The sequence below is a fragment of the Anas acuta genome, chromosome 5 (genome assembly GCF_963932015.1).
Source record: "Anas acuta chromosome 5, bAnaAcu1.1, whole genome shotgun sequence".
NCBI lineage: Eukaryota > Metazoa > Chordata > Aves > Anseriformes > Anatidae > Anas > Anas acuta.
Genome location: NC_088983.1, coordinates 4,462,178 through 4,474,425, shown reverse-complemented (window position 1 = coordinate 4,474,425; position 12,248 = coordinate 4,462,178). Strand labels below are relative to the sequence as shown.

The 12,248-nt window shown below is 45.7% G+C and overlaps 1 protein-coding gene across 4 annotated transcripts in view; it reads right to left on the bottom strand.

Moving 5' to 3' along the window:
* Positions 1-233: 233 nt before the first annotated feature.
* The window catches only part of TMEM260 (transmembrane protein 260), a 31,803-nt gene continuing 19,788 nt past the window's right edge, over positions 234-12,248 (bottom strand). For 3 of the 4 annotated variants that reach the window (XM_068682379.1, XM_068682381.1, XM_068682380.1), the window contains 10 exons: positions 11,815-11,855; positions 11,367-11,450; positions 10,871-10,988; positions 10,325-10,497; positions 9,157-9,328; positions 8,845-8,993; positions 7,724-7,900; positions 7,114-7,167; positions 6,614-6,704; positions 234-5,548 (listed from right to left, as the gene is read on the bottom strand). In XM_068682379.1, the coding sequence (XP_068538480.1) occupies positions 5,276-5,548; positions 6,614-6,704; positions 7,114-7,167; positions 7,724-7,900; positions 8,845-8,993; positions 9,157-9,328; positions 10,325-10,497; positions 10,871-10,988; positions 11,367-11,450; positions 11,815-11,855 (1,332 nt within the window). In that variant the 3' untranslated portion in view covers positions 234-5,275. The remainder of the gene's footprint in view (positions 5,549-6,613; positions 6,705-7,113; positions 7,168-7,723; positions 7,901-8,844; positions 8,994-9,156; positions 9,329-10,324; positions 10,498-10,870; positions 10,989-11,366; positions 11,451-11,814; positions 11,856-12,248) is intronic. The other variant, XR_011096728.1, reaches the window with a different exon arrangement.

The window sequence follows — 12,248 nt, the reverse complement described above, 5'->3', positions numbered from 1 at the left end:
AATTTTTCTTTCCCAAATGTTGGCAAGAGGTAATTTCATATGGAGAACCTCTTTTGAGAAGTACCTCATCCCCTCATTTTTTAGCCAGCAATGACAACACTCGTGTGCACCAAGTACCCAGGCTTCCCTTCATCTTCCTTGAGGCCCTCGTGTCTCTTCCTCACTCACCAAAAAAATCCACTTGTGCCATACTTTGAACATGGATTTACAAACACAAATTCACTGATAATCAGTAAGTTTGCATCAAGTTTATTAAGCCCAACAGAAGGCAAATTCTCAGATTCATTAGGAACAGGCTGAGAAGTCTTGCTGGATAGAATGCACTACATCCAACCTGCCTGCTACCAGCACAAATTCTCCCAATGCCAGTCACCTGAAGCAAATTATGCCAATTTATCCTCATTCTTTGTTTTCACTCCATTTTGAACAGGCTATTACTGAAATGTCAGGTTTGCATACAACAGGAGTGCCAAGAGGCAGCAAGGGAGAAATAATAAATTTTAGGAAAAAATTGAAAAAATTTGGGCACACAAGTCCTTCCTCTGGTCTGAAACAGGCATCAGGTACTCCCTGAGGAGGTTCAGAAGTTCTTCAAGATGTGCTTTTTACACTCTACACTATTTAAGAGGCTTTGCTGCTAAATCAAAGGCCGAGACAAGAGCAATAAACAAAAGACCCTGAAAACATCCCAAAATAAGTCATGGTCCTCTTCCCTTTCTATGCATTTTTTTCCCCCAAAATTCATAAAGTTGCTGCTGTACCTGACCTGCAGCAACGCATTGAAGTGCTCTTGGAGAAGGGACAAGGTGTGGAGGACACGGTGCCACCACAAAGCTCTCTGTCCTCCCTGCATGGCCTGTGGTGGCCATGAACATGGCTGCTCCATGTGGCAACCTGGCAGGGGCAATGCTGCAAGCGCTCGCTCTGGCTTTGCCGGGCAGATCCAAACCCAACAGCCTCTCCCAGGGTGCTGACAATGACATCTTCATTCGGTGCCATGAGCGGAGCAGGAGCTTTAGCCACTGTTTGCTCATGTAGCGATGTGCCAAGCTCTCGACCCTGCAGGCCCCTGGGGTGGGCCGCACTGGGGTGGCTTCACCAGGGTGCAGGCATCGGCACCCCCTGGAGATGCCACCTGTAATATGGGTGCCTTCTTTCATGTGTTCCCCCGATGTGGAGGCTGGGGAACACAGCAATAGGGATTTCTGCTCTAAAACCTCTGCCTGATGTCCTCCAGGCCGAGGTGGTCACAACACTGAGGTGTCACACTCTGTGGATAAAATGCGTTCATGACCTCCCGAGTTTTACTCTTCGGTTTAGATGTGCAATGAGGGAGATGGGGAGAAAGGGCAATAAGTACACTTAAATTAACACACCATTTACCAAACTCGACATTAAAAAATAACAAGAACGTGCAAGTGACTCCATGCTGAAGTATTTCCTCGCTATGAATCATTTCTTACCAAACCTAGGGATGAATCAAGGGCAGTCAGCATTGGCCCTGGGAATATGGTAACCCTAACAGCGCTCTGCTTGACACCCAAGTGGCTGCAAGCCAACAGGAATGCCTGTGCCACCTTACAGATCATCTCCAGGCTGCTTTTGGGAAGCCTGGCCTGCAAGTAGTTTGGTAACGCATGTGTACACACGTAGGACAGACACATTTCAGCTGCATTTCAGGACAGATCGCCCTGCTCGGCATCTGGTTCCTCAACTCCCTCTTAAACAGCAAATGTAAGTTACCAACATCTTGACGAAGGCCAAGCCCAACAATTTAGCAGTTGCCTCTCTTTATTTCTTTTTAAAGACCGCGCTGAATCCCGATGGGATTTGGGGGTTTTGTTTTAATGGCAAGGCAAGAATTCGCTGATCCTCCCCGTGGCGAAGTTACTTTCAAGTCAGGGAAAGTTCTTGGCCCACGATGAAAAGTCTTTGCCAATTAGCGCTCAACAACCTCAATTCATTCCTCCTGGTTCAAGATGAGTAGGAACCTAATAAGGCTGCGATAAAAGGGCAAAAGGCACCGAGTACCCAAAGGGGATTAATGGGCTCTTCCATTTATTTGTCTTCCCAACAGCTGAACTGTTACAAGTATTGACGGTCTTCAAACGGCCCCGCGCCCAACGCGGCCAATGGCCACCTCCAGCCCCCCAGCCCCACGGGGCGAGGGCTTCCCCCTGGGCGATGCCAAAACCAACAAAGCCCCGGGGATCAGGTAATGAAACTTCAGCTTTTCCCCCTTTGAGATTTATTTACTGGCAGCTGACAAGGGGCAAATTCAGCTCGGATTGTGTAGTCAAGGCCCTGTCAAGCCTTCAGAGGCACCCTTATGTCGAATCACCTTCCTGACTGGCATGTCGCTGAAAAGCCCTCGGCGCTGGTCCTTAACAGCTCCCGACAGCACAAAGGACACTCCAGACAGATGCCTACATGGCATCCTGCAGCATTTTAAAAGAGAATTAGTGGTTTTAATTATGGTCGTCGTATGAAAGGAAACCATGCAAGCTCCGCAGGAGACCTTTGATCAAACCCTTTTGCTAGCACAATGCCGCGGAACTGTGACTATTCCTAGCAAGGGGCCTTTTCTCGCTGAATGACTCACCAGTGATCTTTGAATGCAGACAAGTTCCTCGCCCTCCCTCTTCATTAGCGAGCATTTCTATACAGGCCCTATATAGTGCGCCGAGTCTAGGAGCTATACAATGGGGGGGAAAAAAGAATCCCTACAGATTCTGGCCTCTACTTAGGAAGTGCTGAAGGACTCTGAGTGACTTTATTCATTAAAACAGGTTGCTATTAATTAACTGTCATAATAAAATAAAGAACTATTATTTGCATTTCTTAGTGCACTCCCTTTAGTAATATGTATAAAAGATGCTTGTAACAAAAATGAATTTATAAGGGAGGAAAAAACCTCTGAAGTCTCCCTCCTCCCCCCCCCCTTTATTTTTTTTTTTAAGGTCTAGGCAGCAGGAGTCTGACTAATTATTAGGACCAGTTCTGCGAGAGAACAAATAGAGGTAAAACACAAATATGAAAGTAATTAGGAAAATGCAAAATCCTGTTTACTTGGCAACCAATTCATGCAACTGAGACTAACGAAGAGCAAATCAGCTTTGCTTGTTTGATAAACTTAGGGGTGCCACCTAAGAGGAGCTGATAAAAATTAAACTTCTGCCAGCATCCCTCGGCACTGCCTTGTAGCGAATAGGCTTAAAAACATGCATGCAATTGGTTCATCTAAGAGCACAGGCAAATCTAACCTGAACAGATTCACAGGAGGAATTTTCTAACTTCTGTTAAACATTTTCACCTTTGCAGTCGACCATCGGTGATACCTCCGAGCTGAACACCCAGCACAGACACCCGTGTTGCATGTGCACACAACTCATACAGACACAGTGCTGGCGAATGGCACAGTCGCAAGCATTTCTGGTCTTGTTCTCTAAAAAAAAAACATCCTGTTCCTACTGCTGTTCATACCTGGGAAGGCGTTTGACAGTGGGAAAGTTCTGCTCGCAGTTTGTGTCGCTGCTTATTACAATGTGCCACGATACGTTACTTGAAGCAGACTGCAGGCTTAGATACCTTTGTAGAGCCTCTCTTTTCTCCCGAGCAGATAGTGGAATCCACAAAAGCTTCCAATTATTTCAAGACTATGCAGCTGAGGAGGGGCATCTAATCAAGATAAAGAAAACCCTTGGCTCAATATATTTGCTTGAAAGGATTTTCAATAATGCAGGTAACAAAAGCATTCAAAAATTGGATTCCTAATGCTTTTCTGCTAGACTGAAGGGCTGATTTTGAGAAGTGAGAAGAAAGCCAGCCCTGAGAAAGCTGCATGGAGGAATGTATGATGCTCTCTCCCTCTGTACAAACACTTCTGCAGGAATTGACAAAAAGGAAGAGATTTAAGTGAGGCACAGTCGACCTGAAATGTAGTCAATTGCAACACAAAGAGTTAAAATGACAGCCCTGTGCCGCTCTTCTTCACTCTCCCCTCTGCTTTGTGGCTTTGCAATCCAGAGTTTTATTTTTTTTTTTATTGCTCATTTCTCATCCACTTTTTGGACAGGAATTGTTTATAGGCGAACAGGGGAGAAATCACCCTGTGAAAATAAATCGGAATGAAAGGGAGAAAAATTAAGAAAAATACAAGAATCCTAAACAGCAGCTTGGTTTTTATACATCCAGCACTCAATGAAAAGTGCTCAAGTTTTCCTACAATGAGGTAGAGGGCCAACAAAAAAAGTCATCTACTCTTAAAGGGATCTATTAGGATTAGTAACCGCATGAGCCTAAATCTGCACCTACACGCACGCACGGCAGAGAGCACAAACACAGCACTCAAAAGTAGAAATTGAGTCCTACAACAGAGCATCCCCGTGCAGCACCTCTCGCTCCCATGCACATCTTGCTTGCACATTCTGCTTGATAACATGATCCTTATGGAAGTCCTTCCTTCTCTGAAAAGTTTCCTAACCCAAATGCAGTCCTGGACTGTCAGCAATTTCTCTCCCCTAACACCACTGCACTGAGATTTCAGAGAATGGCAAAGCAAAGTACGAAAATTTTGACAAATGCCCATTTCCACCAGAGCTTGGTGTCTTTGTTAAGCCTTTTAAAGAATCATCTCCATTTTGAAAGACAAGCTATTTTATGTCATTTTGGGGAAAATAAGTAGCTGAGCCACCTGCTGCATGTGTCCCCAGTGGGTCATGTCTGCAGCACCCCATGGTAGAGGCACAGCCAGGGCATGGAGCATATCTGAAACAGCACGTGGTCACACCCCCACAAAGGACACACACTTGTCCTGATGGAAACCTACCTAACTGCACTGCCCTGTGACCGTAAAAATGCACAGACTAAAGAAAAATGTCTGTACAAGCCTCTTTGCTCAATGACTGAAGAAACATTAAAAAGCTAAAACCACTTTTTGCATCTCTAAAGGATGCTGTATTCATAAACAAAATTAAAAGCTCTCCATAGTAGTAGAGATTCACGGGTTTCCTTTAGAAGGAAACTCTCCTTTGAAAGCCAGCATTTTATTTAGTGATGAGCTTTCTTCCCCATAGAAAACAATACAAACTGTTCATTTGGCAACGGCCATCAAAGAACAAATAACAGTACGTTCCTGCGGTGGCAAGCCTGCTTGATGTCCTCTTTACTGCTCTTTCTGCTGCCTTTTATAAGTTGTCGATGCCCAACTCAAATTTTTGCTCCTAACTTCAAACATCTCAGTGCTTCAGAAGGTGCGAGGAGGGGGGAACAGGCGCTATCCAGCTCGCCTCTTCAGATCAGCTTTCATTTTCCTCAGCCCCTGCAGCTCCTTCTTCAGGTGTTTCACAGCCTGCAGGATATCCTGCCGCTGGGGATCGTCTTCTGCTCTCTCGGTGTACAGGAGGAAATGCTTAACAGTTTCAGAGAGCAGCACCTCGGGATCCACGTCCACCTGGTGGAGACGCAACATCCTCTCGCAGGCTATCGCGTAGTTTTTGTGCCAGTTCACCGGATGATTTGGATGAGAGTTGACAATTTCTTTGTATGACTGTTACAGGGAGGAAAAAAAAGGGCAAATTAATCAAACAAAGGGGACCAACAGCTTTTAACAGTGCTTCAAAACTGTCCATAAAGGAACAGATGCTATTTAGATGTCTACGCCCAGAGTCAGAGGATTTCTGAAACCTCACTCTGTGTTTGCTGTGTGATGTGTGACAGAATGAATCCAAAATCCAACTGGGAGCTGAATCAGTTCCTTTTGTGGAGCAGCTGTATGTTTAGAAACATTACAGATGACCGAAATAACCCCCGGGCACATTATGCCCTTCCCCAAGAGAAGGGTTACACAGGGCTGGGAAAAAAGATTTCACTGCTGCCTCTGGAAAAACATTTACTCAATATTTCAAGAAATAAGGACATCTTCAACAGGACTTGAGCAGTCTTTTGAGTGGCAATATTCACAAGCTCAACATCAGGCACAATGCTGACAACGCTGCAGAACAGAACAGCAAAAATCACAACATAAGAGGCAAATGTTTAAAGGAAACTATTTGTAGGCTGTTTGCTGGGGTATAAAACACTCCTCCTCTCTGCTGACACACACTGATCGTTTTGTGCATCTGCTGGCATCTCTGGCAGTACAATATTTATAGAGATACCTCCACCAGCTTACGTATGTCATTCTTTGCTGTGAAATGCAGCAGAATTAATTTGCAGGGAGAAGACTGTCGGATTTTACACTTGCTGGCTCAGATGCATGACTGTGTAATGACAGAGAGGACAAGTGCATAGAGGGGACTTCAGGACAGGCAATCTCTTGGCATGGGTTTGGAGCCCAGCACAGACAACATAATTATAGCAAAAGGAGGGTGTCAACTGGTTAGCTTTTGGCATCTTCCCTGACCGAGAGGGCAAGCAGGAACGGATAATATCCCTGAACAAATCTCTTTGAATCTGCTACGCTCCTGGTTTGGATGGATGAGAGAGAATGCAGATTACAGGACAACCCACCTCTATAGATACACCGTGATATTCCCATGTAGTCAAGAAATTAAAAACAATAAAAAAAGGATGAAGACTGCAGGGAGCATTCGTAGCAAAATACATGACTTACAGTGTATGCCAACGTGTAAAGCTGTGATTTCATTTCTGCAGTCACACTGGCAGTTTCTGCAAGGTCAAATATAAAGAAAGCCGTTTTCATCCTAGGAGAACAAGAAAAAGGTCCATTATACAAACTGCTTAACATAACCAGCTCACATCTCATGATTACACACATCTTCAATGCGTCCATAAAGCCCTTTAATTGTACGGGACACAAGCACACAAGCTTTTTTCAAATCAGTGACACCACTGTAATTTCTTTCCACGGTGTGTCTGAACTACCTCTGTTCCTCCAAGATACTTTGAGCAGAGCCTTCAGGTGAACAAAACCATTGCTTGCCAGAGGCAATACACCCTTCATCACATTTGGCCCATCTTTTCCTCCTGAAGCTTGGCTCGTTTAGATCCAACAAGGCCATGCACCATCAAGCTGCCCACTTTGGTGTGTGTTTCCATGCCAAGGAGCTGGCATTGCCCACAGGCTGTTGGAGGGGAGCAAAGGAGCATCACCTGGCTTGCCACATCTCCTCGTTGGCGACAGCTTCCCAGGAAGAGGGCTTGAAACTAAATGGGAATTAAAATAAAATCCAGCCATCAGATCCACGTCACTGTGTTTAGCCCATCACACAATCAGTCCTTGCAACCGAAGCAGCTACAGACCTCCCAGGCAGAAGAAAACCTCTCGTGAAGCCTATGGCTCTGTGACAGCAGAGAACTGAGCTGATCCTCAGTCATTCATAAAACTTTATTCCTCTTTCTGCACCAGGGGAGCCTCTGGTGCTCAAATTGGTTGTTTGACAGCATCCCAGCTACGCACGAAGTGAGAGAAGGTTTTTACCATCCATCACAGCTCAGTCCGTGACATTTAAAGCTTTAGATGTCTCACGTTCTCAATGTTTTTTGGCGCCCAATCAAGTTTTAAATAAGAATTGGACCTGATAATTCACTAGAAATGTCCTCTCTATTTTAACTCTACCAAAAATATCACAAGCAGATTTATTTTATGTTCCAAAACACAAAACATGATTATGGTTTGTGTTTAGTTTCTCTAACACTGATGTGGTTACACTGCTGGCAGAAGAATAACGAGCAGGAAGGAACAGGGTCCTCTGCCTCTTACCTCCTATAGTCTTCAGTCCAGTTATAGAGATTCCTTGTGAGACGAATCCACTCTCCTGGGTCAAAGACAGCATCAGAAGGAACCAACTTTTCACAAGTACCCCACGGCCAAAGAGAGTAACTCCTTCTCCAGGTGGAGTCCCCTTCATGAAGACCTATGCAGACAAACACTTCCTTACTGCCAAAAAAAAAACACAACACAGAGAGGAACTGTGAAGCAGACCTGGGGCAACCCCGCATGCTCAAGCAAGCCACCCACCCCACGTAGGTGCAACGCACAGGACTTAAGCCACACATTTTCTGGGGCACAGACACCCACCCAAACCATCTCACGTCGGAAGGTGCACGTCTCCAGGTCCAGCTACAAAACAGATCCCACGCTGCAAATAAGGACCCCATCCAGTATTGCACATCTGTGCAGCCAGCACAGGAGATACCCCCAGGGAGATGTCCTCTCTCCCCTCCGCTGGACCTCACACACGTGCCAGAAGCAGGAGGAGAAGCCCATTTCTTCCTGATGGCACTTGCCCGTGCTCTTCTGCCTACCCACACTCGCAAGGCTCAACCCAGCTAGTCTAAATGCAGATGCTATTCTTATTCATGTGAGTATCTAATCCTTTCTCCACTCTTACTAAGCTATTTTTATACGATGATTATTCGTGGAATACATTCATTCTATGCTAATCACTTGGCCACAACGCTCACCAAGGAGAAGCTGCAGTCATTTGCTCTCCAACTATCATCATTTTGAGTATATAGGAATGTTTCTTTTTTTTTTTTTTGTGATGAATTGTCGGTGAAATCAAAACAAAAATTGTAAATATTCTCTGCCAATCACCTTATTTTTCCTTCTTAAAATCTAAACCTACCTCAATACAACAAGAACATTTTATCTTGCTCAACGAGATATAATATTGTTCAACAATATTGAATGTTATATCTGGATGGAGTTACTTCTGCAGAGATACTTGCTTTAATTGTAAAAATAATCTCACCACCAGGGAGGAAGTCAGCAGAGAAAATTGGTCTTTAGGATGCAGTACCAGGCTGTTCCATAAACAATTTCAAGAAAAAAGGGTTGAAGATTTTAGGAAAGCTGTTACATACGAAAGAAATGCTTACTGTTTATTTACTTTGAGGAAACGATGGAGATTAAAAGTTCGTGTCCCATCGGGTAACACTCCTTCCACAGGATTCCACCGGTCCCCAGGAAAAGAGACACCGGGTAAATGCTTTGCCAGCTTGGGTAAATACCATTCATAAGTCATCATCTATCACCAAAAACATTACCACAGTTAGAACAAGAAGCAGTTTTCATCCATTTTACACCCAGCAGCTGTAGAAATGGTTTCTACACGAGCAATGACTCAATTTACACAGTAAGGGTCACCTCCCATTTCAGCAATGGCTTTCAATATCGGTTTCTGAATGTACCTCCTGGTCCACTAAGGTGACATCTGGCCTCACTCCTTCGCAATAATGAAGGTAACGAAGGGCGTTCCCGGGTAAATCTCCTCTGAGCAAGACCACTGCACCCATCGGCATAGAGGACAGCAGGTTTCTCGCAAACTTGTCAACAATATAATTGGTGCTCTGATCACAGGTGCTTAAGAGAACAGATGAGAAAGAGCATCTTACAACTAGGCATCTGTGTGGCTTTGCCCATCTTCAAAATAACTTTATGCATTTGGCATCCATAGATGAAGTCCTTCATGTGGTCAGATCCTGCTGAAAATCATTATCTCCATTTACAGAAAAAAAAAGATATAAAAATGAAGCATTTAAGACTACAGTGCCTCAGACACCATCACCAGAGGCATGTCATGACATTTTTGCCAAAATACACAACCATTGCATGGATTCACCTTCATTCTGACTTTTTCCTGGGCTAAACCTAAAGATTTACTAATTGGAGCTGGAATTGACACTACAACAATGGCTCTAAATATTAGAAATCCTCTTCACCCTTTTATTGCTTTTGATTAAGCAATAAGTAGCCATGTTTTTGTAGCACCAGGTAGAAGGAGATTTACATTTCTTGAGATGGGATCCTTTTTGGTTCTCCATCATGTGCATGCACACCAGCACGTACACTCAAGAGCAGGACGCTCTCCTGCCCGTGCACCATACTCTTCACCAGCTCATCAGCCTCTATGTGAGCACCCCTACTACTATTCTGGTTTGTACCCAGAGCACAGCAGAACCTTCAGCGTGGTTATGGAATAAGGAAGCCCTACAATACAGATCTAACTCAAAGAGGGAAAAAAAAAAGTAAGAAAAAGTCCTGGGTAGAAGGAAATCTGCAAGGGAAGGAGAAGGTGACTGCTCAGGACAAATCAGTTCTCTAAGCATTAGGCAATAATGCACAGATTCATGTGTTTCCTCCATAATAAGCTTATGTATCTACATCATTTTCTTCCTTCAGCCCCGACTTACAGCTTGAGGTTGGTGCTTGGTGGTTCTGAGGGTGTTCAGACAAGGGACTGGGGCAGACTCCACGCCCCAAGTCCATGACCACGGCTGCTTCGATGGGCACCTGGACTCGTGCAGGTTCCAGCAGCACCCAACCGCACAGCATCCCACAGCCCTGGGGGCTCCTTACCTGTAATTTGCCCAAATTTGAGCACCAACGAGAGCCACAGCAGAAAGCCACTCCAGCCACGGCAGCGCCCGGCCACCCTCCAGCATGGCACCAGCGAGGGACACAAGGATGGGCAGCCCCAGCCCCGCCAGCACAGCCACGACAGCATTGCTCTGCATCCAGAAACGCTCTACCTAGGGAACAAACACAGGGCATGTACCTCCTGCCACGGGATGCAGGTCCAGGTTTTCAGGGTAGGATGGTCTCTGGGCTGAGAAGCTCACAGTTTAAGAGCAGACAGAGACACGCAGAGGTTTTTTTTGTTTGTTTGTTTTATTTTTTTCCTTCCTTTTAAACACAAATCATCCCTCTAAATTCCCAGAGACCACATCTCTGTTTCCTCAGCTATAAGGAAACAGAAAATGTAGCTGCATGCTCACAACCTGTGCAGCTCCAAGACAACCACCTGTTCCTGATTAGCTGGGGAAGCAACAGCAGCCGACAAAGCCTGAAGGAGGCTTCTTCCAAAATGTAACACCCCAGAGCAATTTTCGGAGTGAAACTTACCACGCCCAGAAACAGAGGCTTTGTAACATCCAAATTTGCTCTCCAGGCAAAGAAGAGAGAATAAACACACAGCATTCCAGCGAAGAGCCAGATCACGGAGGACTTCTGTTGCCTTCTCCTATAAAAAATAATACAGCGCTCTAGTGGCGTGATCAAAAAGTAGGAAAAAAGTTGTAGGCACTTGAAGGTAACTGTCTCTCTGCATGCTTAAATAAATTCAATTCAAGGAGCTGCTGGGTCTTTACCTTTGCAATTTATGAAACCTTTCCAAAGCACAAAACCATCAGAGTTGCAAGCTTTTTAAGCCTGCGGTCTACAAAGTCTCAGCGTAACCAGGTGCAGGGCTATTTTGCTCTTTATCAATAACCAGAACAGGACAACTGCTGGAATTTCTGCACAGGGAAGCTCCACACACCACAAGGCAGAGAAAACAGCCAAAGCTCACACCCAGCCTGTAAGAAAAGTGGCTCAGAGCAAAGAGTCCCCTCCAACTTACGGCAGCGCTGCGCTCAGACAGGCCACGAGTGCCAGGGCGAGGACAGGGAGGGAGAGCTCCGACCTCATCTGCGCCAGCTGGGAGCTGTGGAGAAATGAAGTGCACGTCTGCATCACCCCGAAATCGCTGCCAACACTCTGAGAGTAGCAAGGAGCAGGGCAGAAGGACAGCGTAACGCATCCCTGTGCTGCTGGGATTAAATCTACCAGGAGTGGGAACAAGCTGGGTTTACACGCCAGGATTTTGGATGAAAAAAATTGCTGGGGAGGGGATCGAGCACTGTTCCCTCAATAGGAGGACAGCCAGACATGCACTGTCCTGGTGCTGGGCATGCACAGCCCCAGCTTTGGAAGGAGAGGACAGGCAGGAGAGGAGCCACCTGGGCTGAGAGCACAGCGGTGGTGACAGGTTTCTCCCCACTGCAAGGTGAACTCGGGATTTTACTCACACCAGCATCTCTCTCATACTGGATCCAGTCTCCGACTTGGCCTGGATTAAAAAGAAAGAGAACCCATGAGAAGCCCACACGCTGACTAATGTGTCACTGGGGCAAGGAAAAGCTTTTTTGTTTTCAGTCTGCAGAGCCCCCAGCATACAGGGCTCCTCCAAAACCCCGTCAGGTGGTGCCACAGAGTGGGCACAGGGAACAGGAATTGCTTAAACAAAGAGAAAAGCACACGGGCCTCAATTCCTTCCTGCTTACCAGCCTTGCTCATGGCCCCTCTGCACCCACAAATCTGTACAGATGAGATTTTTTTTCATTGCAGAGACCTGCACTCCATGGCACAAGACTGGGAAACAAGTGGTGCTCGGTGGAGATGAGGAACTCCTTCCTAGGTGCTTGCTGGAAAAGTGGTGACTAACAGATATAAGGGAAAGTGG